Source organism: Lissotriton vulgaris, chromosome 1_1 (genome assembly GCF_964263255.1).
Source record: "Lissotriton vulgaris chromosome 1_1, aLisVul1.2, whole genome shotgun sequence".
Lineage (NCBI taxonomy): Eukaryota > Metazoa > Chordata > Amphibia > Caudata > Salamandridae > Lissotriton > Lissotriton vulgaris.
This window is the reverse complement of record NC_141685.1, coordinates 330,542,076-330,566,937: the sequence shown is the minus strand read 5'-3', so window position 1 is coordinate 330,566,937 and position 24,862 is coordinate 330,542,076. Positions and strand designations below refer to the sequence as shown.

Genomic DNA, 24,862 nt, shown 5'->3' with positions numbered 1-24,862 from the left:
ACATACTCCTATCCCCATTGCAGGGACCCGAACGCAAAAGAAAGACCAGGGCAACCTCGTCCAAAGACCTGGTAGATGTAACCCCTCCAGGCTCAGCACTGCAGGGTGCCTCGCGTAAGCCACCTTGGACCTCGACAGTAGGTGCCCCCCCAGGGGAGGCCTACTTCACACCTTCTCCAATCACAAATCTATTCCAAATTTTACCTCAATGACCTCAATGACGCCTCCAGGAGCCTCTTTTCCCTACCCAATCAAATGCTCATCCGGGTGCCCAACAACCCAGCGAAATACCATCTTCTGAGCAACTTGCGACTGCTCCACAACCATTGGAGAAGCAAGTGAATTCAATCAAAACTAAGCAAACACAAGGAGATGATGGACGGAGCGCAGAAACCTTTCAGATACTCTCCCCCAGTCACAGATCTTGGTTGAATCCATCATTCTTTAGCTCTCTTCGCCACCTCAGGTCAGGCCCAGCTATATGCAAATCAGTCTTGGCCCTGTGCCTCATGGGAACAGTTCAGCCCCAACTGCCAAGCCAATTCTTCCCTGAAATGGAAACAAGCATCTTGAGACCGGTTTCTGGGTAACACCCTTCATCAGCCAGGCTAGCTTGAATCCAACTAGCAAAAAAAGCACTGAAAAAATGGGAAATCTTCAAAGCATGGGGTATACGCATCTCATTGTACCACAACACCGGATACACCGGATACACCCTCCCACTACTTGTCACCAAGCAGCAGGGAATCATTGACAACAGAGAAAAAACATCATCTGTGCTTAGGGGGGCACTTGGCCGGTCGCCCCGAAGGGAGCAGGTATTCTGTGCCCATATAGGCGAAAAAACAGCAACATGCAACATATCCGGTGACCCTTCAGATTCTTAGAACCGTCAACATAATCAGATCCACACAATGACAAACCATTCTACTCAAAAAGCGTCCACTCCAGGACAAAACACCTTTGAGATTATGCTCATGGAATATCAATGGGGGTACAAAAGGGGGTGGTGGTGGACGGAGCATCTGAATCAATCAAACACTCACACCCAGTCAAAAGATCTGGGTTTAATCCATCACCGTTCTTTAGCCCACTCTGCCACCCCAGTTCAGACATGGCTATATGCAAATCAGTCTGGCCCTGAGCCTCATGGGAACAGCACAGCCCGAACTGCCAAGCCATGTCTTCCCTGGACCGGAAACAAGCTTCCGAGGACCGGTTTCTGGCATTCCAGCCGTCTTCAGCCTGGCTTGCTTGAATCCAGTGGCAAAGTGAGCAAGGGACTCACGTCTGAGTATACCCTGCCACACTTATGGCGGCCAAAAGCGGTACAAAAGGGGGTGGTGATGGACGGAGCATCTGAATCAATCAAACACTCACACCCAGTCAAAAGATCTGGGTTTAATCCATCACCGTTCTTGAGCCCACTCTGCCTCCCCAGTTCAGACATGGCTTATATGCAAATTAGTCTGACCCTGTGCCTCATGGGAACAGTACAGCCCGAACTGCCTAGCCATGTCTTCCCTGGACCGGAAACAAGCTTCCGAGGACCGGTTTCTGGCATTCCAGCCGTCTTCAGCCCGGCTTGCTTGAATCCAGTGGCAAAGTTGTGGAATTTTAGTTTGCGATCTGAACATTATCTGCGCCAACTTGTCACCTATGCACTACGTGCACGGCAGCCATTCTAGGTCACCTATGTACTACGTGCACGGCAGCCATTTTAGATATCATGGTCCCCCTGCCCACGATCGATCGCCAGCGCGCCCCTGTGACCCAGCAAGCATCCTCCGCGCGCCCTGGCTCCCCCTCCCTCCTCCTTATGACCCTTCTGCATGACCCTGTCCTTGGGAGTCATGCCAGCGCCTGACCAACACCTCCTCCCCTCCCATGAATGCCCCTCTGTTGAGCAACCTCCCCTCTGCGCTGGATTGTCCATGCGGCATGAATACCACTCCATTGATGGCCCCTCACCCCGTGTCCGACTGTCCACACAGGTCCGAGGCCATTGCCTAAGCCGAGAGATATCATTTACTACCCTTATTGTATGAGGTCGCTCTCCTTCAAAGGACCCTCTATTGATCCAGGCCTCCCCACCCCCTGTGACATGATCAGGCGCACACATCCTAAGACTCGACGAAACACTCAGCTGCGTGATGACTCTTCCTCTTATCAGCAGGTTGAGGACCTCTATTGTGAAGGTATATGGGGGTGGGATTAACACGAGGATTACGGGGATGTCTTTTCCTTGCCCTACAAAGTTGTGATTGTAATAAAGGAAGGTCACATGCCATAAACCAGTGTATAAGAGGCCAGGCCTCCGAGAGGCTGTTAGAGTACCTCGAGACGATACCTTGTTGTCCGATCTGATGTGTTCTGCTCCGTCGGAATAAACTTCTGTTTCCTGCCTTCTGGTCTCCGGCGCCTGCCTCATTGCTTGGTAAATTTGAATGGTACAAGGGCGGTTAGCGCCGGGCAAATCTTGAGAAAGGTCCTAGCCCTACCTTTTTCTACAATTTGGCGTCCCAAAGCGTGGGGCCCATCAGCGACACGTGGATCCAGTGGGAGAGGTCCCGATGACAGAGTGAACGACTGCAACGATCGGGAAGAGCTCATGTCCGATAGACCCTCGTCTGACAGCCGATCATCCGACCTTCACTAGTTCTGAACAGACCTCTCTCGAGTGATCTACGGTCCTGACTGGGAACCATCAGGAGTGCCGCGAACATCACGAAGGAGAGAGGACGATCGGGCGCTGGATCCAGAGGACAGGAAACCGTCCATGCGGTCCGGGTAAGGTCGTGTAAACACGACGAATTGAGGAAAATTGTTTTTGTTTGGATAATACTAGTATTACGATTTGTTGAAACCTCTGGAGATTCGCTGTCTGCAAACGGGGAAAAACAAACAGGCTCTCTCTTTGCAAACAGTGAAGGATAGGTAACGCAGACTTTTGTCCCCATTGTAATCTGCCGTGCCTATCTTCCTCCCCCACTGTTTCCCGAACTGTCGTTCGTGGATTATTGTCTGGAGATTCTTTATCCGCAAACAGGGAAGAACAAGGTCTCTCTTTGCAGGTAGAGAAAGAGTGGGTAGCGATAACTTTTCGTGCCCACTTATTCTCCCCACTGAATTGTTTGATTGGCCGATTATTCGGTATTGGTTCGTTTGAGGTATTCACCGCCGCCAAACAACGGAGAATAGAAATATTCTGCCTAGTCTTTGCCCGCTGTGATAAGATAGGTAGTGCAGACTTTTGTCCCCGGTGTAAACCGTCATGCCTATCTTCTCCCCACTGGTTGGTAGCCTGTTTAGCCCGGACCGCTTATTAGAGATGAACCATCCAGCTCCACTGGAGGGCACCCCTAATAGGGACATGTTCACTAAGTATGGACTAGTCGCTATAGCTTACACTAGACTATGGCATAAATATACGAAAAAGAACCCTGAAAGTCAGTGGCCACTGATAGGTTCCTTTAACGAAAATAAAATAAAAACATTAGAAATAGCGCTCCAGAAGAATAAGACCACGCCCACTATGCTCGACAGTATCGGCATGTGGCGCAAAGAAACGGAACAACGAAAGAAAAGAGAAGAAGCAAAAGTAGGGAAAGAACTACGAAAGGCAGCCCACCTAGCCGCAAAACAACTAGAAGAAGAAATAAAAGAAAGAAAAGAAGCTACACAAAACCAAGAATCAGGGTCAACAGGCCAATGTCCTGTTAGGACCCCCTCTGCGCTCTACCCTGAACTGCCCTCCAAACAACGGGCAAACGATGAGTTACTGCTAGGTCCCCCAATCATCTACATGCCCCCTCCATACGCTCCCAGCCAACAAAACCTGCAAGCCCCGAGTGTGAGTGAAAGTGACCCTAGTGCTAGTGCACCGGCCCTCACGGCCTCCGCGCCAGCCACATTAACAACTTCGTCAGACGACCCCGAGGCTAGCAAACAATCATCAGCCAGGTTAAGTAGGTTAAGCAAAGATGAGCGGGATGGGATCAACGAAATAGCAAAGACATTGGTAGACCGAAGGGAGAGCGAAGAATACACAATGAGCGTATATAATTCACACGCCGACAGCCACAGACGGCATTTCATTTTGCGATTCAGCTACCACACCCTGAACGCGTATGAAGATAGGTATCAGAGTAAGGGTCCCGCTAAACTAACAACACTGTATAGGAAGGTTGATGTTGGAGATGGGACTGAACGTGAGGCGACGGAGCTCTTCATGCAAATGCTTGAGGTCTTCCGCCACCTCACGGAACAGAAACCAGAAGCCAAGGTTACGGTCCCTGAAACAACCTCGGCAGAGGTAGCCAATACTATGATGCCTATCAGAGAAGCGGCTCCTTACTGGATCCCGCCACGGGGCCAGGGAACGAGCGATGATGTTAATAGTGAAAATGCAAAGGGGAGGGTTGTGTACAATTGGGTTTACCAACCATGGGACCGGCAAGATATCCTAACCTTTAAGCAAACCTTGCCCGACTTAAGAAAGAACCCGACGGCATTTTATACCGAATTAGGCACAGCCTTGGGTTCGACAATAATGACTTTAGCAGATATTGACTTGTTCTTTGGGTTATGCCTGCCAGCTGATGTGTGGAAGCAAATCCGGAAGGTCGACCACACGGATCTGTTTGGACATACCTGGGACCAACTCGGTAAACTAGATAGACAGCGAGAGCCGGGGAGTAAACCAGTGAAGGACATACTGGAACTCCCAGACAAACTGGTCCAGAAGTTAAAAACCCTGGTCCCGGAAAGAAAAGTAGACTGGTCGATAGTCACAGCCTGTCGACAGAAACCCCAGGAAGACGTGTCAGAATACTTCTCCCGATTTGAGACAGTGTTCTCCGACTACAGTGGCCAAGACATGACCACCGCAACCGGACAGCACCTGTTTGTGCAAAATTATGTAAAGGGACTAACACAAGAAGTCTCCCAAAAACTGCAGACGAGCGAGAGTAGTTGGGGGGCCTCCAAACCCGCAGCTATCCTTCAGATGGCTCAGTATTACGAACACCAAAAGAATGAGAATGATAGGGCGTCCGAGAAAAAGAAGAAAGATTTAAAGGAAAGGGTAATGATAGCCCAGATACAAGGTATAGCGCTTGGACGGGAACACCAAAGGGGGAACTACCCATCAACCACCCCCAGAGATCTACCTCCTAAAGATCACACCCCAGCACCCCACACTGGACGAAGAGACGTTGGCAATGACCAGTGCGCCTTCTGCAAAGGGCTCGGTCATTGGAAATTTCAGTGTCCAGTTCTGATAGAAATGAACAGGAATAGGGATTCCAGGGATGTGGCGGGTGGTCCGAGGAATAGAGTACAGGGACGAGGGAGCCCCAACGACACCAATAATGACAGATCAGGAAGACCGAACACATTTGACCGTCCCCGACAGAACCAATATCAGCTATCTGAAGGTGAACATGCCCCCGACTTTGCATAGGACTGCCAGGGGCAAGGGAGGGATCCAGTCGAGCTCTGTGTTGACCAGCAAGGTCCTTATGTCACCGCTAAGGTCTTGGGTACAGAGTCTCCATTCTTGGTAGACACTGGGGCGACACGTAGTGTGTTATCAAAACGACTGATTCCAAGGGCACCCTTGTCTGGCTCACACATAACGTCGATAGGTTTCGATGGGACGCCCTCCACTAACCCCCTGTCCGTACCTATTACCTTTGACCTAGAAAACAACACTACTGACGCGACATTTCTACTCTCCTCCAACTCCCCTGACGCCATTATGGGTATTGACTTACTGAAACATTTTCGAGCTACCATTAGGTGTTCCCCAGATGGAATACGAGTCATCCTGTACGACAACCCAGGCATGCCCAGATCCCCTCCCCCACGACACATGTGCCCCGTAACTGACGCTGACCTGTCCCTGCTTGACACCCTACCCCCGTACCTGTGGGCCAAAAATGACCCTGATGTGGGGCGAATGATGATTGATCCTATTCACATAACTGTACGACAGGACGCTATGCTCCTGAAACTCCCGCAGTATCGGATATCACCAGAGGGTGAGAAGGCACTGGTAGCGATCATTCAGTCTCTGGTAGATGCAGGAGTGGTTGAAGAGGTGGTTAGCAACGTCTGCAACAGCCCAATCCTACCTATTGTTAAGAAGCAAGGTGAAGGAGATGAGAAAGCGTACCGCTTCATCATCGACCTGCGAGAGATTAACAAAGTGGTTGTACCCCAATATCCTGTGGTCTCTGATATCACCACCATTCTGACCCTCATCCCGTCCACTGCCACCACCTTCACTGTTATCGACCTTAAGAACGCGTTTTTCTCTATCCCCATTCATCCAGATAGCCGTTATCTGTTCGGCTTCACCTTAAAATCCCGTTCGTACCGATTCTGTAGAGCTCCCCAGGGGTACACTGAAAGTCCCAGCATCTACAGCCAGGCCCTCAAAAGACAGCTGGATGCCTTCCAGCTACCAGAGGGAGTGGTGTTGATCCAATATGTCGATGATATCCTTTTGGCGGCTGACACCACCCCGCTTGCAACGACAGCCACCGTTCAACTCCTACACTTTCTTGCAGAGAATGGCCATAAAGTCTCCAAAAAGAAGTTACAGTTCTGTCAGCCACAGGTGACTTATCTAGGCCATCTTCTGTCCAAAGAAGGGAGGAAACTTACACCCGACCGAATCCAAACCATCCTAGACACCCCCATCCCGAAAACACAAAAGCAGGTCCGCTCTTTGGTTGGCCTGACATCTTTTTGCAGACAGTGGTTGCCTAATTACAGCCTCATTGTGAAACCATTGCTTGCCCTACTGACCAAAGATGTCCCCTCCCCGCTTCCTTGGACCACTGAGTGTCAAGCCTCCTTTAAGGAATTACGGGACGCGCTCTGCTCAGCGCCCGTCCTCGGAACGCCGGATTACTCCAAACCCTTCTCCCTCTTCACCCACGAAAGGGAGGGATGCGCATTGTCTGTCCTAACTCAATCAATTGGTCCTAAGCAGCGCCCTTGTGCCTACTTCTCCACCACTCTTGATCCTGTAGCCAGAGCCTTGCCTGCCTGCCTTCGAGCAGTAGCCGCCGCTGCTGTCTCTATCCGTCAGAGCGAGGGAATTGTACTTTCCAACTCCCTCACAGTGCTAGTACCCCATGCAGTCGACACCCTCTTGAATCAGACAAAGACCCAGCACCTGACTAGCGCACGACTGACAGGGTACGAGTTGACTCTACTTGCACCCCACATCACACTGAAGAGATGCACGACTTTGAATCCTGCCACATTACTGCCTCTGCCTGAAAATGACCCCGACGTGCCTCCCATACACGACTGTGTGACCCTCACGGACGAACAAACTAGGAGTAGGGTTGACCTCCGAGACACTGCTTTTCCCGACCCCGATGGAGAGCTATGGGTAGACGGCTCTTGCATCAAACTCCCAGATGGCACCGCTTCAGCTGCCTATGCAGTAACGACAGCCCGAACAGTAGTTGAGACAGCCTGCATCACACAACGATCTGCCCAAGCAGCAGAGCTGATAGCCCTCACTCGAGCATGCATCATAGCCGCAGGGACCACCACGAACGTATATACGGACAGCCAGTATGCCTTCGGAGTGGTCCACCATTTTGGGCTCCTGTGGAGGGAGAGGGGATTCCTGACATCCCACGGCACCCCGATCCTCCACGGAGATCTAGTTTCCGCTCTGATTGAAGCAGTTCTCCTCCCCAAACGACTGGCGGTGATCAAATGTCAAGCACACAAAAGGGTGACAGACTTAGTTGGGCAAGGGAATGCATTGGCCGAAGTCACTGCACGAACCACAGCTGAGAATAGGACGGTGACGCGCATGTACATGACCAGGTCACAAGCAGAAACATGGAGTGACACAAGGATAATGATTAGAGACATACAATCGGCCAGCACCCCTCACGAGCTGACTAAGTGGGCAAGGATGGGTTTGAAGGATGAGGAGGGCTGTTGGCGAACGAAGGATGCAAGCAAATGGTTGCTGCCCGACTCATACCTGATCCCCATACTGACAATGGCTCACTCCCCCGCACACATAGGATCTGCACCCATGATCGAACTCATTTCCAAAGTCTGGCACAATGACAAAATCCCTGACTCAGCCAGACGCCTAGTTCAGCAGTGCCTCATCTGTCTGCAACACAACCCCGGGAAAGGAACTGTAGTGCCCCGGGGAGGGTTTGGGACCCCCAATCACCCCTTTGAGGTCCTTCAGATGGATTACATCCAACTAGAGAGATGCCAAAGCCTGAAGTATGTACTAGTCATCGTATGTGCCTTCAGCAAATGGGTAGAAGCCTATCCAACCCGTGACAACACTGCCATGACTACTGCCAAAGTACTACTGAAGGAATTCTTCCCTCGCTATGGCCTTTGCCGAATTTTATGGAGTGACAATGGCCCCCACTTCATAGCTGAGGTTATCCAGCTAATCCTGAAAGGGTTGGGGGTGAAGCAACGATTCCATGCGGTCTTCCACCCCCAATCCGCTGGTCTAGTGGAACGCCACAATGCCACACTCAAGCTGAAACTGGCAAAAATAGTGGCCACCACTGGACTTAACTGGCCGGATGCCCTCCCACTGGCTTTGTTATCAATGCGCTCCGCTCCCACCAAGCACCATTTGACCCCCTATGAGGTCGTGTTTGGGCGGCCTATGAACCTCTGGACTGCTCCCAAACCGACCTCCATTCATGACGTCCCAGACGTCCTACTATCTGATTATTTGTGCAAGTTGACTAAAACGTTGTCTGTCATTCATCAACAGGTGCAGCAGGCCATCCCAGATGCTTCCAGGGGCCCCGGTCATGACATCCAACCGGGAAATTTTGTATTGATACGAAATTTCCAGCGAACCAAGAGTCTGGAACCTCGGTGGACGGGCCCCTGGCAAGTGCTGATCACCACCCGAACAGCACTCCGAGTGGAGGGGAAGAAGCACTGGCTGCACGCGCATCATTGTCGGAAGGTCCCTGCAAACCTGGCCATGACAGAAAACGTCAGCACCCAAGAAGAGCTCCTGACCAAAGACCGACCGATATTGGACTGTTATCCAGATACTGGGGCACTCGAACTTGCAAAATTCTCTGATCCTACTGTGCCATCCAGAGAAGGGTATTTCCTGCGTCGAAAGGAGGGAGTCTCGGCTAAGTAGGCCACGGACTAAGTTAAAATCTCAGAACGGTGACCTACACACAATCAAGGGTTGCCGGGAGAGAAGCTAAACAAAGTCTGTGGTTCTGCCCACTACCGAGCCCCTTGAAGGTGATGGAAGCGCCAAATAAGAAGATGATGGAAGCGCCAGATAAGAAGATGATGGAAGCAACGGGAAATACCCAGTATAGGAATCCAAAGACTGACAACCTGCACAAATCGAAGACAATTGCACTCTTCATTGTCTTCCTCTTCTGCCTCCTTCTCATGACCTCCCTCTGGATTCTGGAAGAGAGCACACCGGCTCATGAGACATTGCTACCTACTGCACAGCCAACACCCCTGAAAGAGCATCACCTAATCTCTCTGTCGCCTCAGCTCCGAGAAAGGCGCAGGGAATTCTGGAACAATTCCTTTGTGCAACTGTTGCACCAACATAACCTTGCTGCAAATGCTACGAACTGTTGGATCTGTGGGTTGCTCCCACATGCCACTGGACACTCCATCCCCTTCATCCCTTCACCCTTCTCAGTTCACGGCTCTTGCCTCGCCTGGTTGATCCTCATGCAAGAGAGCCACAGGGACAACGCCACCTCCAGCCGGACAGTGTCACTCTTCTACTCTGGGTTCTGGCTGAACAAAACAGGAAAGACTCCAGCTGCCCTGTGTCCAGCACTCGCAGGCACCACCTTCATCAAAGACATTCCAGCCAAAGAACGAGTCGAAGTACAGGTGCTCCACAATCCAGCCAGAACCACCTTCTCTCATCTGCAGAAACAAACTACCGCCACCCTGACTGTGGCTCTGTCCGTGATCAATGTCACTGGCCTTGTGTGCCTAGAAGGCCAAGGAACGCAGCTGGTGGGTTACAGCGCCTGCCGAGTCACCAGAACATTGGACTCAGCTGAACCCCCTTCTTTTGTTGCTTCTCCGAATATGTACTTTGTGTGTGGCACCAAGGCTTACACCTGGCTCCCGAAAGGATGGAAGGGCACCTGTTATATTGCCTTCGTTCTTCCACCCACATATGTAGCCCCTGCCAACCACCACCGGCAGAGGCGTGCAGACGACCTTGGGCAAGCCGACTCCACTGGAGCACAGTTCCTGGATGCAGCAAAGGGACTTGTTCCTCTGTGGGGCCCAATGGCTAACAGCCGTGCTATCCGACACCTGACCCAGGCAGTAGAAACAACGATCAATATCACGGCTGGCATCCTCGCCAACAATACTGCGGAGCTTCAGGCGGTCCGCCTCGTGACCCTCCAAAATCGTCTTGTCTTAGACGTGGTCCTAGCCGACCGAGGAGGAGCATGCCGCATCATCGGATCCAGCTGCTGCACCTACGTGCCTGACAACTCGCCTTCAGTCTACAAAGCCATTGAACACCTCCACAGACTGTCCTCAGAGGTTCACCAAGAGCAGAAAGGATGGTCGCTTGGGAGCTGGTTTTGGGACACTTTGAAAAATTGGGGTTGGAAGTTGTTTTCCTTCGTACTGATACCTATTGTAATATTATGTGGGTGTTGCTTAGGTATCCAATGTCTGCCACCTTTTGCTCGGCCTTGCTTCTAACTGTATGTGCCCAAAGACTTTGGACTTCCGAAATGAGCACATGAGCCCCCTCTATGAAGTAGAAATACGTGGCCTTATGGGGATAAATCCAAACTGACAAGTTGGCGAGACATGTTAAAAGGGAGGACTGTGGAATTTTAGTTTGCGATCTGAACATTATCTGCGCCAACTTGTCACCTATGCACTACGTGCACGGCAGCCATTCTAGGTCACCTATGTACTACGTGCACGGCAGCCATTTTAGATATCATGGTCCCCCTGCCCACGATCGATCGCCAGCGCGCCCCTGTGACCCAGCAAGCATCCTCCGCGCGCCCTGGCTCCCCCTCCCTCCTCCTTATGAGCATGACCCTTCTGCATGACCCTGTCCTTGGGAGTCATGCCAGCGCCTGACCAACACCTCCTCCCCTCCCATGAATGCCCCTCTGTTGAGCAACCTCCCCTCTGCGCTGGATTGTCCACGCGGCATGAATACCACTCCATTGATGGCCCCTCACCCCGTGTCCGACTGTCCACACAGGTCCGAGGCCATTGCCTAAGCCGAGAGATATCATTTACTACCCTTATTGTATGAGGTCGCTCTCCTTCAAAGGACCCTCTATTGATCCAGGCCTCCCCACCCCCTGTGACATGATCAGGCGCACACATCCTAAGACTCGACGAAACACTCAGCTGCGTGATGACTCTTCCTCTTATCAGCAGGTTGAGGACCTCTATTGTGAAGGTATATGGGGGTGGGATTAACACGAGGATTACGGGGATGTCTTTTCCTTGCCCTACAAAGTTGTGATTGTAATAAAGGAAGGTCACATGCCATAAACCAGTGTATAAGAGGCCAGGCCTCCGAGAGGCTGTTAGAGCACCTCGAGACGATACCTTGTTGTCCGATCTGATGTGTTCTGCTCCGTCGGAATAAACTTCTGTTTCCTGCCTTCTGGTCTCCGGCGCCTGCCTCATTGCTTGGTAAATTTGAATGGTACAAGGGCGGTTAGCGCCGGGCAAATCTTGAGAAAGGTCCTAGCCCTACCTTTTTCTACAAAGTGAGCAAGGGACTCACGTCTGAGTATACCCTGCCACACTTATGGCGGCCAAAAGCGGTACAAAAGGGGGTGGTGATGGACGGAGCATCTGAATCAATCAAACACTCACACCCAGTCAAAAGATCTGGGTTTAATCCATCACCGTTCTTTAGCCCACTCTGCCACTCCAGTTCAGACATGGCTATATGCAAATCAGTCTGACAATGTGCCTCATGGGAACAATACAGCCCGAACTGCCAAGCCATGTCTTCCCTGGACCGGAAACAAGCTTCGATGGACCGGTTTCTGGCATTCCAGCCGTCTTCAGCCCGGCTTACTAGAATCCAGTGGCAAAGTGAGCAAGGGACTCACGTCTGAGTATACCCTGCCACACTTATGGCGGCCAAAAGCGGTACAAAAGGGGGTGGTGATGGACGGAGCATCTGAATCAATCAAACACTCACACCCAGTCAAAAGATCTGGGTTTAATCCATCACCGTTCTTTAGCCCACTCTGCCACCCCAGTTCAGACATGGCTACATGCAAATCAGTCTGACCCTGTGCCTCATGGGAACAGTACAGCCCGAACTGCCAAGCCATGTCTTCCCTGGACCGGAAACAAGCTACAGAGGACCGGTTTCTGGGATTCCAGCCGTCTTCAGCCTGGCTTGCTTGAATCCAGTGGCAAAGTGAGCAAGGGACTCACGCCTGAGTATACCCTGCCACACTTATGGCGGCCAAAAGCGGTACAAAAGGGGGTGGTGATGGACAGAGCATCTGAATCAATCAAACACTCAAACCCAGTCAAAAGATCTGGGTTTAATCCATCACCGTTCTTTAGCCCACTCTGCCACCCCAGTTCAGACATGGCTACATGCAAATCAGTCTGACCCTGTGCCTCATGGGAACAATACAGCCCGAACTGCCAAGCCATGTCTTCCCTGGACTGGAAACAAGCTTCCGAGGACCGGTTTCTGGCATTCCAGCCGTCTTCAGCCCGGCTTGCTAGAATCCAGTGGCAAAGTGAGCAAGGGACTCACGTCTGAGTATACCCTGCCACACTTATGGCGGCCAAAAGCGGTACAAAAGGGGGTGGTGATGGACTATATCAATGGGCTGAACAGTAAAGCAGGAGATGCTGAGTTTATAATATACCTCAAATCCTTTGGCATTGTCCTACTGCAGGAAATGTGGTCAATAGACTCATTCCAACTACAAGGGTATATCAGCTTCCACACCCCAACTCTGAGGAAATGGAAATACTGTCATCTTTCAGGAGGGCTAGCAACCTGCATCTCTATAACAAAAAAATTGACCCTGCAGGGGACATTCCATCTCCCAATCCATCAGTAAATTCTTTCAAGTTTCACCTAAACCTCAAAGGTTGCAGGGAGGAGGTGCAAATTGTCAACACATATATAAACCCAAAATGGAAAAAAAAGAATCAAGATACCTACTAGACCACCTGCTCACAATTATAAGCTTGCAGAATACCGCCAACCTCATCCTCTCCGGGGATCTAAATCAACAAATCCTACACTCACCCAGTGATCCTATGGACGGGAGGAGGGCTCCGAGCTCACAGCGGATCGAACTGAAACTACAAAAAAAACTAACAGTAAACAAGCTTCTCAGATCAATGAGGCATCACCCCAGAAATAAAAACCTAAACCTACTACTACGTCAACAGAAAAGCATAATTAAAAAACGTAAGTGGGACATCAGCAGGTCCAATGAAACAGCATTTTGGGCAACACTCTACTACGACTCTCAAGCAAACAAGAGCATGCGTATCTGGGCTACAGTCAATAAAATGTGGCACCCAGCACATAGAGGACTAACATCACACATCACAGAGGCCTCATGGACAATGTTTCTGGAATCTCACTTTAACCAGCTGATGTCTGGATCAAATACAAATCTGCACTCCCAACTGACTCACCCCACCCAAATCAAAAGGAATCCAGAGGAAGCGGAGAAAGGAACCTGTACATCAACTATTAAGAAGCAAATTTCAAAAGGAAGGAGAGAAGGGGCACCGGGGCCAAATGGAATTCCATCACGCCTTTTTTAACAAGTTCCTGAGTACTGGTCAGACATACTGGCCCCTCTCTTTCGTAGTGTCAGGCAGTCCAAGCACCTACCGGCTTCATGGAAGGGCTCTATAATTTCTCCGAGCTACAAATCCAGCGATAAAACCTCCCCGAAAAATGATCGTGTGATTGCATTCTTAGACAGAGGCACAATACTTCGCCAGAACTTTACTGACTGAACTCGAGGACTAGGCAAAAGAGAAGGAAATAATTCCCTCATATCAAACAGGGTTCTGCAAAGGCACAGGAACTTCAACCAACATATTAACCATGTCACTGATCATCGGCAGCTGTTGACAACGTCAATCGAGCAAGATTGTGGAGAAAACTGGCAATTTGGGGAATCCCGTCATCTCACTTGAACCTTCTAATACATCTCCACACAAACAATTGGGTCCAGGTAAAATTAGGCAACGGCACACACCTTCCCCTCGGCTCGGTGGCAAAGCCATCTCCAGCATCTCATATGCCGGCGATGTGGTCTTGGTATGCCATACCCAAGTGGGCATGCAACGCTTACTCAACAAAATGCACGTGTACGCTGTAGAAAACCACCTAGAAGTGAACCTCAACAAAACAAAAACCCTGACAATTAAAAATGGTACCTGGAAAAAGCATCAATTCCGAACACCCCACCTACAAATATATAGAAGTACTCATCGATGAGGGTTGTCAATTTGTCAAACCACTCAAGACAATCAGAAGGAAGGGGATAGCAATAGCAACAACATTAAAGCAGTGAAAAACAAAACTCACGTGCTCTATCCTTTCCCCCTCCTCCAGGTAGCACAAGCCAAAATTCTACCCACCATTGTCGTTGAGGGGCAGCGATTCAAACATTCTGGATACCACCATGAGCAGGGCGTACAGAGTCATGCTTAACATTCAAACGTATGCCTCCCCTTTGCAGATCCTGTTAGAGTTTTGCTTAACTAAACAATTTCTGGCAATGCAAGGCTCTTACATAACTTAAACGTTACAGAAGGGCAGTGGGGTATAGAGTGTGCAGGGTTATGTGACTACGTAATCAGAAAAATAAATTAATTTAGGACTGCATCAAAAGAAATTGGAACAACAACCACCCCACGTTGTCATTTAGTGTATGTAAGCCTACACACACTTATAATTTAGACTCAAGTTCAATTTCCTGAGCAAATTATATAAAATCCAAAGCATAAGTCCATGCAGAAGTGTTTTTTCAAGTGTTCGTCCTTGATCTTTATTCTGTAACTTGTATCTTGGGAAGACTTTTTTGATCTCAAAACATACTTCAGTTCTTCAATTATACAACCAACAGCCACATTTCTTGCCAACATGTGTTTCGTCTAATGGTGATAGCCAAAGACTTCATCAGGGCGTGGACTGCTATATCAGTTCAACACAATAGGTCTTGACTGCCTCTTTCATGGACAGCCTAAAGGCTGTCCATGAAACAGTGATGATGAACAATATAAAACCAAATCGGGGGCTTTCAGTCACTAACATCAATATATATTCATCAATCAGTGTGCGGTCTCAGTAACATCAGCTAGTATCCTCTAAGTTAACAGCAAGTTGCAATGGCCAGTAATGCCGGTACAGTCCATACTGGCACAAAATTAGGAACTCAACCCTGAATATATTGAACCACCAGCTTTGGCAAGAACTTCGTAATACATCCAAATCGCAGGCCAGATAATTCTTAGAGTACTCCCTGGCCACTACTGGGCTAGCAGACCTATGGGAAACTCAAATCACCCACTTAGCCTTTAGGCAAGTAGTAAAAAAAAGTAAAAAATAAACTCTCGCTTATAGAAGACAAAGCTGCCTTTGCCCGAAGGAGTCATGCCTGGATGACAATAAGTGGCTACATATCACTTGGCCCACAGCCATATTTCAACCTGGGATACTCCAGAAAGACAAAATATATATTTTTAAATACAGGCTATGAATGCTGCCAGCTACTCCACACTTCCCACCAAGGCAGAGGGGGCAACTTGCCAGATCATGTTGACTATGTGGGAACGGTATTGAGAACATGGCACATTTAATCTGCTCCTGCCCCAACTTAAAGGAGGAAAGGATACGCTTACTCAAACCACATTTAAATGAACAAGGGATTCGTACACAGAGACAGGCTGTGATCGCATGCTTCAACTACAAGGACCCGCAGCTAAATGGGAAACTAGTGAAATTCCTGACACTAGTCGAAGCTAAGCAGGGAATGCTGCGCTCCTTTCAACTGCATAAATGAGTATTTTTCACCAACAATCACAAACTTCAAGCCAAGCCACAGCAACCTCTTTTGGACACGATCCAGCGCTCCCAATTTTTTTTTTAAATGATACGCGCTGAGCAAGCCAATGCTATACTTTGAGACTTTTATGACTTTTAGAATCCTACTTTTAAAAATATCTTCTTTTTTCTGTCAATATCTTTCCTCTTCCATTTTTTTCTTACAAAGTATAAATTTTAATTGTATATATTGTAATGGTTTTAATTAATCAAATACAAACTACTCTCCCATGCAGACGACACACAACTCATATTCTCCCTCAGACAAAATCTCCAAAACAAGTAAAACGTTCACCACCTGCATAACCAAAGTCGATAACTGGATTAAAGCCACCTGTCTCAACACGGACAAGTCAGAGGTACTGATCATTGGCAAGAACACTTCATCTTGGTACTCCAACTGGTTGCTGGCCGAACTCAGACCCACACCCAGAACCCAGGCCTGGAACTTCAGAATAATGGACAGCAAACTGGACATGACTGCACAAGTCAATGCCATCATTGCATCCTGCTTCCACACCCTGAAGATGCTGAGGAAGATCTTCAAATGGCTCCCAAGCAAGACAAAAAAAAGGAACTCACACCCTAGTCACCAGCAAGTTGGACTATGGGAACGCACTCTACGCCAGGATCACCAAGCAACTCAATAGAAGACCACAAACCATCCAGAACTTGGCAGCCAGGCTCAATCTCCTACACAAAACTTGCATCACACCACAAAGTGCTACACTTGTGTTCAGTACACAAATGACCTCAATTGAAAATTCTTACACACACATTCCAGGCACTCCACAGCTCAGTCCCCACCTACCCTAACAGTCACATCTCCTTCCACTAACAATCCACACACCTTTGCTCTGCTGGACTGCTATTTGCCAACATCCCACACATACACAGAACGAAACCGGACCTGGCTATCCTCTAAGCATTAACAATCCAATATGCTTTCCCATACCAGCCAACCCAGACTGATCTGCATATGAGTAATTAGCTTGTCTTGAATGAGCCCTGGAATGACTGGCGACTGACAATTTCTCCTGCAAAATGGCCGGGGACATCCTTAGTTCCTCCGCAATCCACAATGCCACCAACTGATGGTGACCATACAATACCAGGTTTTGTTGAGCTCCCCTCCTACTCTGACGTAGATACGGTAATGTTGGTACTAACCCTGTAAAACCTACCAAAATGTCTAATAGTTGTAGGTTCCATATAGAAGCTAGAAAAAATAGGGCTATTATAACAAAAGTTACCTCACCTCTTTATGTCCTGAGCATCACTAAGGTGGGGATGAGGGAAGTGTAACTGTGAAGAGATCCTTATGTTTAAAGAAAACATCAACTGCTTTTACTTTCAACTCTGACCTCCAACTGGTAAACCACAAATGCCTGCAATTAAGGAGAGTTACATAAAATCCATTTTTATGGACCCCAGAGGTGATATATTGGACAAGGCACCCCCATATCCAGAGCTCATTTGCTCCTGCCTTGAATTAATCTGGACCCCAAGTCCACTACTGTGTGAACAATCCCAGAAGATACTCTTGAAATATAATACGGTTCCTGGGAAGAAATGCGGACAGTCTCTGAGATTCTCCAGATCTGTGGAGCATTTATATGCCTGGTCCATCTGAGCTCAAATACATTGTTTATTCTGACTTACACCAAACGTTTGACTGCAAAAGAACTAGCAAATAGTTCTGAGTAATGTATGATATGAACCCTCTTCTAGGGAGAAGTCCTCCCATCGCACCCTGCAGCCCAACTACTGGAGGCCTGTCTCTAACACCATAGTTGGGATCTGGCTAAAAATACAGGGGCAGATTTACAAGGCCCTTGCACCACTTTTGTGTAATTTTTAACATGGGAAACGTGACGCAAAAGTGGCGCAAGGGGCTTGTAAATAAGCCCCACGATGTCCAAACCAGGCGTCCATGTTGACAGCCCCCACACCAACTTCTCTTTTGCGTCCCCCTTTGTAAGTAGAGCGCCTTCAGATGCTAAAGAGGCCTGTAATGCTGAGGATTTGTCAAAATAGGCTGAATAAATGGTGACAGTAAAACTAGTCCTGGCCAAATATCAAAGGGAAGATGTTTAACATTGTACAAAACATTTCTATAATTATTATCATGAATTTGGAATGGGGAAGTAATAAGGGATGGCATCACCATGTCTACATTAATACTCAAGTACGGAATAATCTGTGATGGTATGGGGATCGGACTCTGCCAATCGGAATAAGCCTCTATATAGTGGATCAACACTGTGATAACACACAATATTTGAAGAGAACTCATAAAAACTGAAGGCATTGACAATTGTGCAACTTGACCATCTTTATCAAGTAACTTGAAAGCCCTGTTCAAAGAAATCTTGTGAGAAGCTACATTAAGGGTTATTATATATTTTTCAATGAACTAGGAAATTCATTTGGGAAACTTAGCAAATTAACAATCTTGATGCTATTTATATAAATTCACATGTGGTGTGTTCTGAACTGCAACCAGTACACTCCTTTCAAGTGAGCGATTCCGATGAAATCTATTTTGTCCAATGTTATTTTCTAGTTATTGGAATTCGACTCATCGCTGTTCTTTTTGGATGATATCCCTCTACTCTTAACATTTTTAGCAATCACCTTAGGTTAATCAATCAATCAATCTTAGCTTTATTCGATTTTTATATAAGAATCATAAAAGCAACAGCAGTACATAAATATACACCAGTACATTTCATCAAAATTAAAATAAATCAAATCGATAAAATAAATCGGCTAAACATTCTAGGGCGAGATAATGAGTCAAATTGATCAGACGTGGAGATGAATACAGCTTGGTACAAGACCACTCCTGCCCATCAAGTAGTTGTCTGTGGTGTTTGACACTTCAACTAGACATATAATGATCTAGGGTAGAAGTCACTTATGCTCCTGATAGATATAGGACCATCTCCTATTTGAGGCTGCCAAGATTGGAGAAAAGGAACAACGTATTTAGTCCTGAATTTGACAAGTACCAGATCGCCCGCCAAGTCCTTGCGCAAAGGTCCTAGCCAACCCACCCTTGTGACACTTAGTATGGTGCCATCGATGTTGGGTGGTAGAGGTCTATTTTTGGTTAGCCAAAACGTAACCTTGTTTCTTAAGTCCATATGACTTTCGTGTTTCCCCCTTATAAGTTCAGGTACTCCCGAGAGGACGCACACAATAGGGGCTGCCTCTGGAGGCAAATGTAGATGATTGGTTTTGAGCAACATATTGTTGTGATTGACCACTGTTCCCTTATTTGACGTCAATTGTTTGTTTAGCCCTCCTCTAGGGCGAGAGCTCCGTACAGTTGTGACAGGGGGATTAAAAAATTTCACATGTGGAGTTACTAGTTGGTTATGAATGGTCTTGCTTTGTATGGAGGTTTCAGGCATTTCTGTGGCGGCTGAGCACTGTGATTGAGTGGATACTGCCATTGTTTTTACAAGTAATGAATTGGCCTTAATGGCTTCCCCAACACCCGTGAGCCTGTCCTCTAAACTAGCCATTTTATCCATCAACTGGGATATTGTAGTCTTAATCATGTTCTCGATCGAAGCCATTAAGGAAGCATGGATAGGTGCATTCGATATAACAATGTTGGGAGTGTTGGGCGGTACGGGATAAGGATTTAGTTTCTGATGCTTGGCCTGACTCCCCAATTGATTGACCCCATCTCTCTTCCTTTTAGCGATAGTGAGCTGAGGGGTCAATGCCGGATGCGAGTTTTCTTTTGATCGTCTTAAAGGGGGTGCATCCTGTATACTGTGAATTGGTTGAGGTTGACTGCAAGGCCGAGGGCTAGTAGTTGCTATGGCGCAGATAGGGGAATTATTTTGCACATTGTCTGATTCCACAGGGGCGTACGTGGATTTACACATATTGTTTAGTTCCTCCAGTAAAGATATCTCTGGAGCAACATCAGCAGTCTGTAAAGGCGAGCACATAGTGGGCGAACTATCCAGGGCTGGGGATCTCTCTATTCGCTCAAGTTCTCTGACAATAGGGAGTGTTACCCTCTTTAAGTAGTGGTCCATCGTTCCTCTGAACAAGTCACTGTGGGCGGAGATATTTCTGGTACCCCCCTTGCAGGTCATATCATCAGCCATCATCCTATGAAACCAGTTCAACAGTACCACTATGATGGCGAATGGTAAGGGAAGGACCTATTAGTAAGAGGGGGATAGATAAAGGGTAGCAGTGTCTTTAATACTATTTCTTCTTCTCCTCCTTCAGAACCAAGGGGAATGGCCCCGTCCCGGCCTTCTATGGCCTCTGATGGCCGCAGATGGCCCCGCCCTTGTCCCGGGCTTCTCCCGCGCGCGATCCCGCGACGCGGAAGGAGCAGCGTCCTCTTGTGCGCCTCCCGGCGCGAAAATCAGGTGGTGGGCGGCGTCCCGGTCCGGCAAGGACTGCTGGTAGTTGGAGTCCTGCTCTCCCCGCTCGGCAGCCGCGATGACCAGAGCGGCGGCGGGGGAGAGCAGCTGAGACTGTAGGGCTCAGGTGAGTAGTGTGCTGCGTGATCCTAGCCCCCTGGTGACAACAAGGAGCTCCCCTTAGGTCAGTTCAACTACATTGCTGTGCAGTTCTTTTGAACACCTGTGAACAGTACATTTTTTGTATTGGTTACACACTGTCTAGTGGTGGGAAGCACCAATCGTAGCAGTAACTGCCTGCATAAATACTGCATTCATCCACATATGGTACATTACAATTTTCATGACTTGTGGAAGATCATTTTAGTTCTAACCAGAGCTTGTAACACTATGGCCTCTGTTACGAGTGTTGAGTGTTTTTGCCATCTCAGATGTTTCTCCAGATATCCATCAGAAGGTCATGTCTGTTGATATTTGCCGGATGAAAGGCCCTGGTAAATACTGGGACATGCAAATTTTAATGCATAATGCACCAAACCTGCATGTAGTTCCCCACTTCAAAACTTGTACGTGCTTTTTGTTTTTTATCACCCCTCTTAAATTTCAATCTCTGGATATCTATATTTAAAGGTGCAGCAAATAGCACCTGTTCTAAAAGGAACTCGTAGTCGAGTTCTAAGATTCACAAATATTCCAAAATAGGTTCAAGAGATGCAAGTAGAAAATTAAGTTCGTGGTCAAAGGCTGTCATTCACATAATAATAATTAACATGTGCCTATGTAATAATTCCTTGTATTTGTCTATTTATGTTGCTGCGCTTTACCGTCACTAAGTCTATGCTTGTTTTGTATGGGTGTTATTTTACATACAAAGGAGTACATTTATACTTTCACTGATTTTAAGCGCCATCTGAAAAGTAACAATTCTCTAGAAAAGAGTACATCAAAATTTCCTACTGATGTTATCGTTGCCAAAATGATGGAAGTGCTGATCTAATGCCCACCTTTGTCAAGATTATGTTTTTATTATTGATATCCTTGAGAAACGCCAGTTTGTAAGATAGGCAGCTGAAACCAATCACAATATCCCACATTTCTTTTTAACCTTGTCTGCCAACAACACAGTAAATATTTGGCTTGTTTGAAAAGATAATGTATTTTTTTCTTTTCTTTTCCCAGGAACTGCATTGGACAGAACTTTGCCATGAACGAGATGAAAGTAGTCCTGGCCTTGACGCTGCTCCGGTTTGAAATTCTGCCTGATGAATCCAAGCCTCCCATTATGATACCTCAATTAGTCCTCCGATCTAAGAATGGCATCCATGTTTTCTTGAAGAAAATTGAATGAAGCTTTTGCTACCAGCCATTATCAATGCTACCTCTTCCATTACTTGAAAGTCTTTTGACCAATATAATTGAATAAAATGCTAAAATTTTTAATCATCATATGCATCTTCTCAAAAGTTTCCACATCACTGATTCACAGACATCCTCTCAACCCCCTTCTGGTTGGAATAATGTGTTCACACTGCTGCCTCGCTGATTGTGTGATATGACCAGGCTACTTTTTGGAACTTCATAATCAGACATTTTCTTATAGATTGTTAATGTTAAATGTTTTAATCTGAAAGTGGGAGTGGGAAATGTATACGTGGTGAGGGGCGTTCTAATAGGATGCAGTCATCCTGAGGTTTATTAAGTATGGGATAAATAGAGCGCCTAATAGAGTACTGGACATTCACCTCTAATCGACGTTCCCTATCTTTTTATTTCTTCTATTTTTTCCTTCTTTTATTTTTTTATTTTTTTTACATTCTAGCGCTTTTTATATATCGTTTTACGTTGTACTTTTTCTGTTATAACTTCTGCTCAATTCATTCTCTCTCGTACTTCTTTCTCCCACATACGCACACAATCAAAGATATCCCGACTACTTTTTCTTTTAAATAAACACTGCCCTACATATTGAACCTTTTTTTTTATTTGACCTATTCCCTGTCCATTACAGATCAGAATCTTTTTTTGTATATTTGTTCCACAGTGGACCGTACATTATGGAAGAAATACCATATTTGACATACATGTCTCTATTAGGTGTCCACTCTGGAGAAGCCGGCTGACTTTGTTCCAAGCTTATTGTGGTAACACCAGAGCAGCAACACCACCTACGGTGTGTGCTGAAAACAGGCATGTATTACCAATATGTGTAAAATATTACTACTCCAAAATATTTCAAAAGGAGAAAAATCTCCACATTACCGGTCTTCAAACTTTTCAAAGATTGAATAACAAATCTAAACAAAAAGCCCAGGCTTAACAAATCAAGAGTGCCGCTTTAGCGACCTTACCAAACAGAAGACTCCACCCCCACCTGCTGATCTCCGGTCGACCTAATGGTCACTTCATAGATGCCCCAAAGAAAACCCCAGTTGAAAGCGGCCACCACCTGGAAGGTTAAATCGGGAAAAACTGAACATTCACATCAGCCTGCAAAGACAAAAGGTCTTCTTGTGCAGTGCGCTTCCTCAGCAAAATTCCAATCCTCCGTCAAGACCACTCCTTTGGACGGCCGCGTCTCCAATGGGCCCCCACGAGTCGGGCGCCAACTGTGGAAATATACCTTTTTAGGGATACATTGGTTCAGGGTCACCCATTTGTCCATGAGTTCAAACATCAACAAAATAGAGATCAGCACTGGAGTTGGAAATAAATAAGACGTTTATTAATCAATCATGAGTGGGACCACATCCACACAGCACTCTCAAGTGCTGCCTGAGGTAGTTCATTGGCTTCACAAACCAGTGCGCTTTTTATACAGATTTTGTGCAGTGTAAGCATGTGAACAGAAATAGGAAGGACACGTTTTAGAAATTGTTATCAGAAAACAAGGGCAGATGAATACCTACATGGTCAGCAAAGTGGGGGGGGGGAGCAGAAATGCTTATGACCGCAGTAAATGATTGACAGTTAACAGGTGTAATAGCAGCTACAAACTCTCAGCACGTACATTGCTTTTTGCTGAGTCAGGAATTTAGCTAAAATAGATAGCACAAGCAGAGTGAAAAGACGAAAGAATTACAAAGGAAACTTTAATGGACACCACAGCCTAATGGCTGTCGCTTATGCCAAGTAAAATATTACACGTTTTACACAGAATGGATAAAAGATATTTTAAGAACCTTTTCTCAACTTGTTGTATGGACTCTACATTTACATAGCCCCAAATACAAGCTCCATACATTGCATTTGAGGTACATTTGACCTTGTAAATTGTCAGCAATTCATTAATAGGACGCTTTCCTAGTTTCCTGGCAAAGTTTATCAAGGCACCTATGGCTTTGGCAAATAGCAATTTTCTAGTATTGATGGCTTTGATCCACGAACCCCTTCTTTCGAAGATGATTACCAAATATGAAAAGTAATTGGCAAATTCTATTGTTTATTATTTATGAAGATGTGTCTGAACTTAATGTTGGGCTTACTATATTTCATGCCAAATGTTTTGATGATGATTACTTTAAGATCTAATCTTGAAATATAGGCTACAGGTATCTTGAAACCATTTTCTGCTGATATATTGGCATTCAGGATAAAAGAACAGCTCCAATTGGCTGTTTGCCAATACCAGGTAGGTCTTGACATTCACTCGATAGGGTAGCACCCAAGCTATTTATATAGAGGGTAAAAAGGAGGGGGCTAACACACACCCCTGCCCTACCCCCTTCCTGACAGGGAAGTTGTGACTGAGTTCGCCTGCTTTCCCGTGGCGAACGCCTGCCCGAGGGTCTAGATAAGATTGCTTTAAAAAATTAATAAGTGGCGTTTCCTCCCCCATGGACTCTAATATACACCAAAACTCTGGTGGTTAACACAATCAAAAGCTGAGCTCAGATCGACAAAACACAAATAAAGGCTCCACCGTTTGGCCTGCATGTATTTTCACAGAATGAGACTTGGGCTCAGGCCCTGTTCCACTGTGCCTAATCCTTGATGGAATCCATACTGTAACTCTGAGATTAGACCTGTGTCCTCTGCCAACATCTGCAATCTGTTTAAGATAACGCACCCGGCCACTTTCACAAGAGAATCCAAAAGAGATATGGGTCTTTAGGAGACCTGGTTGCTACAATCGCCTTTTTCAAGAATTGGAACAAATATGGACTCCGCTCAGGTTGGAGTAAAGCCTTGTGTGCAGCAAGCCTTTAAAACCATGATTAAAAGTGGGCCCAACAACAAGGGGCAGGATTTATGTAAATCCACCGGTATGCTATCTGGTCCCAGTGCTTTTCCTCCCATGCTCGCATTAAAGGCTAGAATCACCTCA

The 24,862-nt window shown here is 47.0% G+C and overlaps 1 protein-coding gene across 1 annotated transcript in view; it reads left to right on the top strand.

Annotated features, from left to right (window-relative positions):
• LOC147747135 (cytochrome P450 4B1-like) overlaps positions 1-22,505 on the top strand; it is a 217,263-nt gene extending 194,758 nt beyond the window's left edge. Inside the window, exon 12 of the mRNA XM_086952392.1 lies at positions 21,718-22,505. Within this exon, the coding sequence (XP_086808518.1) occupies positions 21,718-21,886 (169 nt within the window). The 3' untranslated portion in view covers positions 21,887-22,505. The remainder of the gene's footprint in view (positions 1-21,717) is intronic.
• The last annotated feature ends 2,357 nt before the right edge of the window (positions 22,506-24,862 follow it).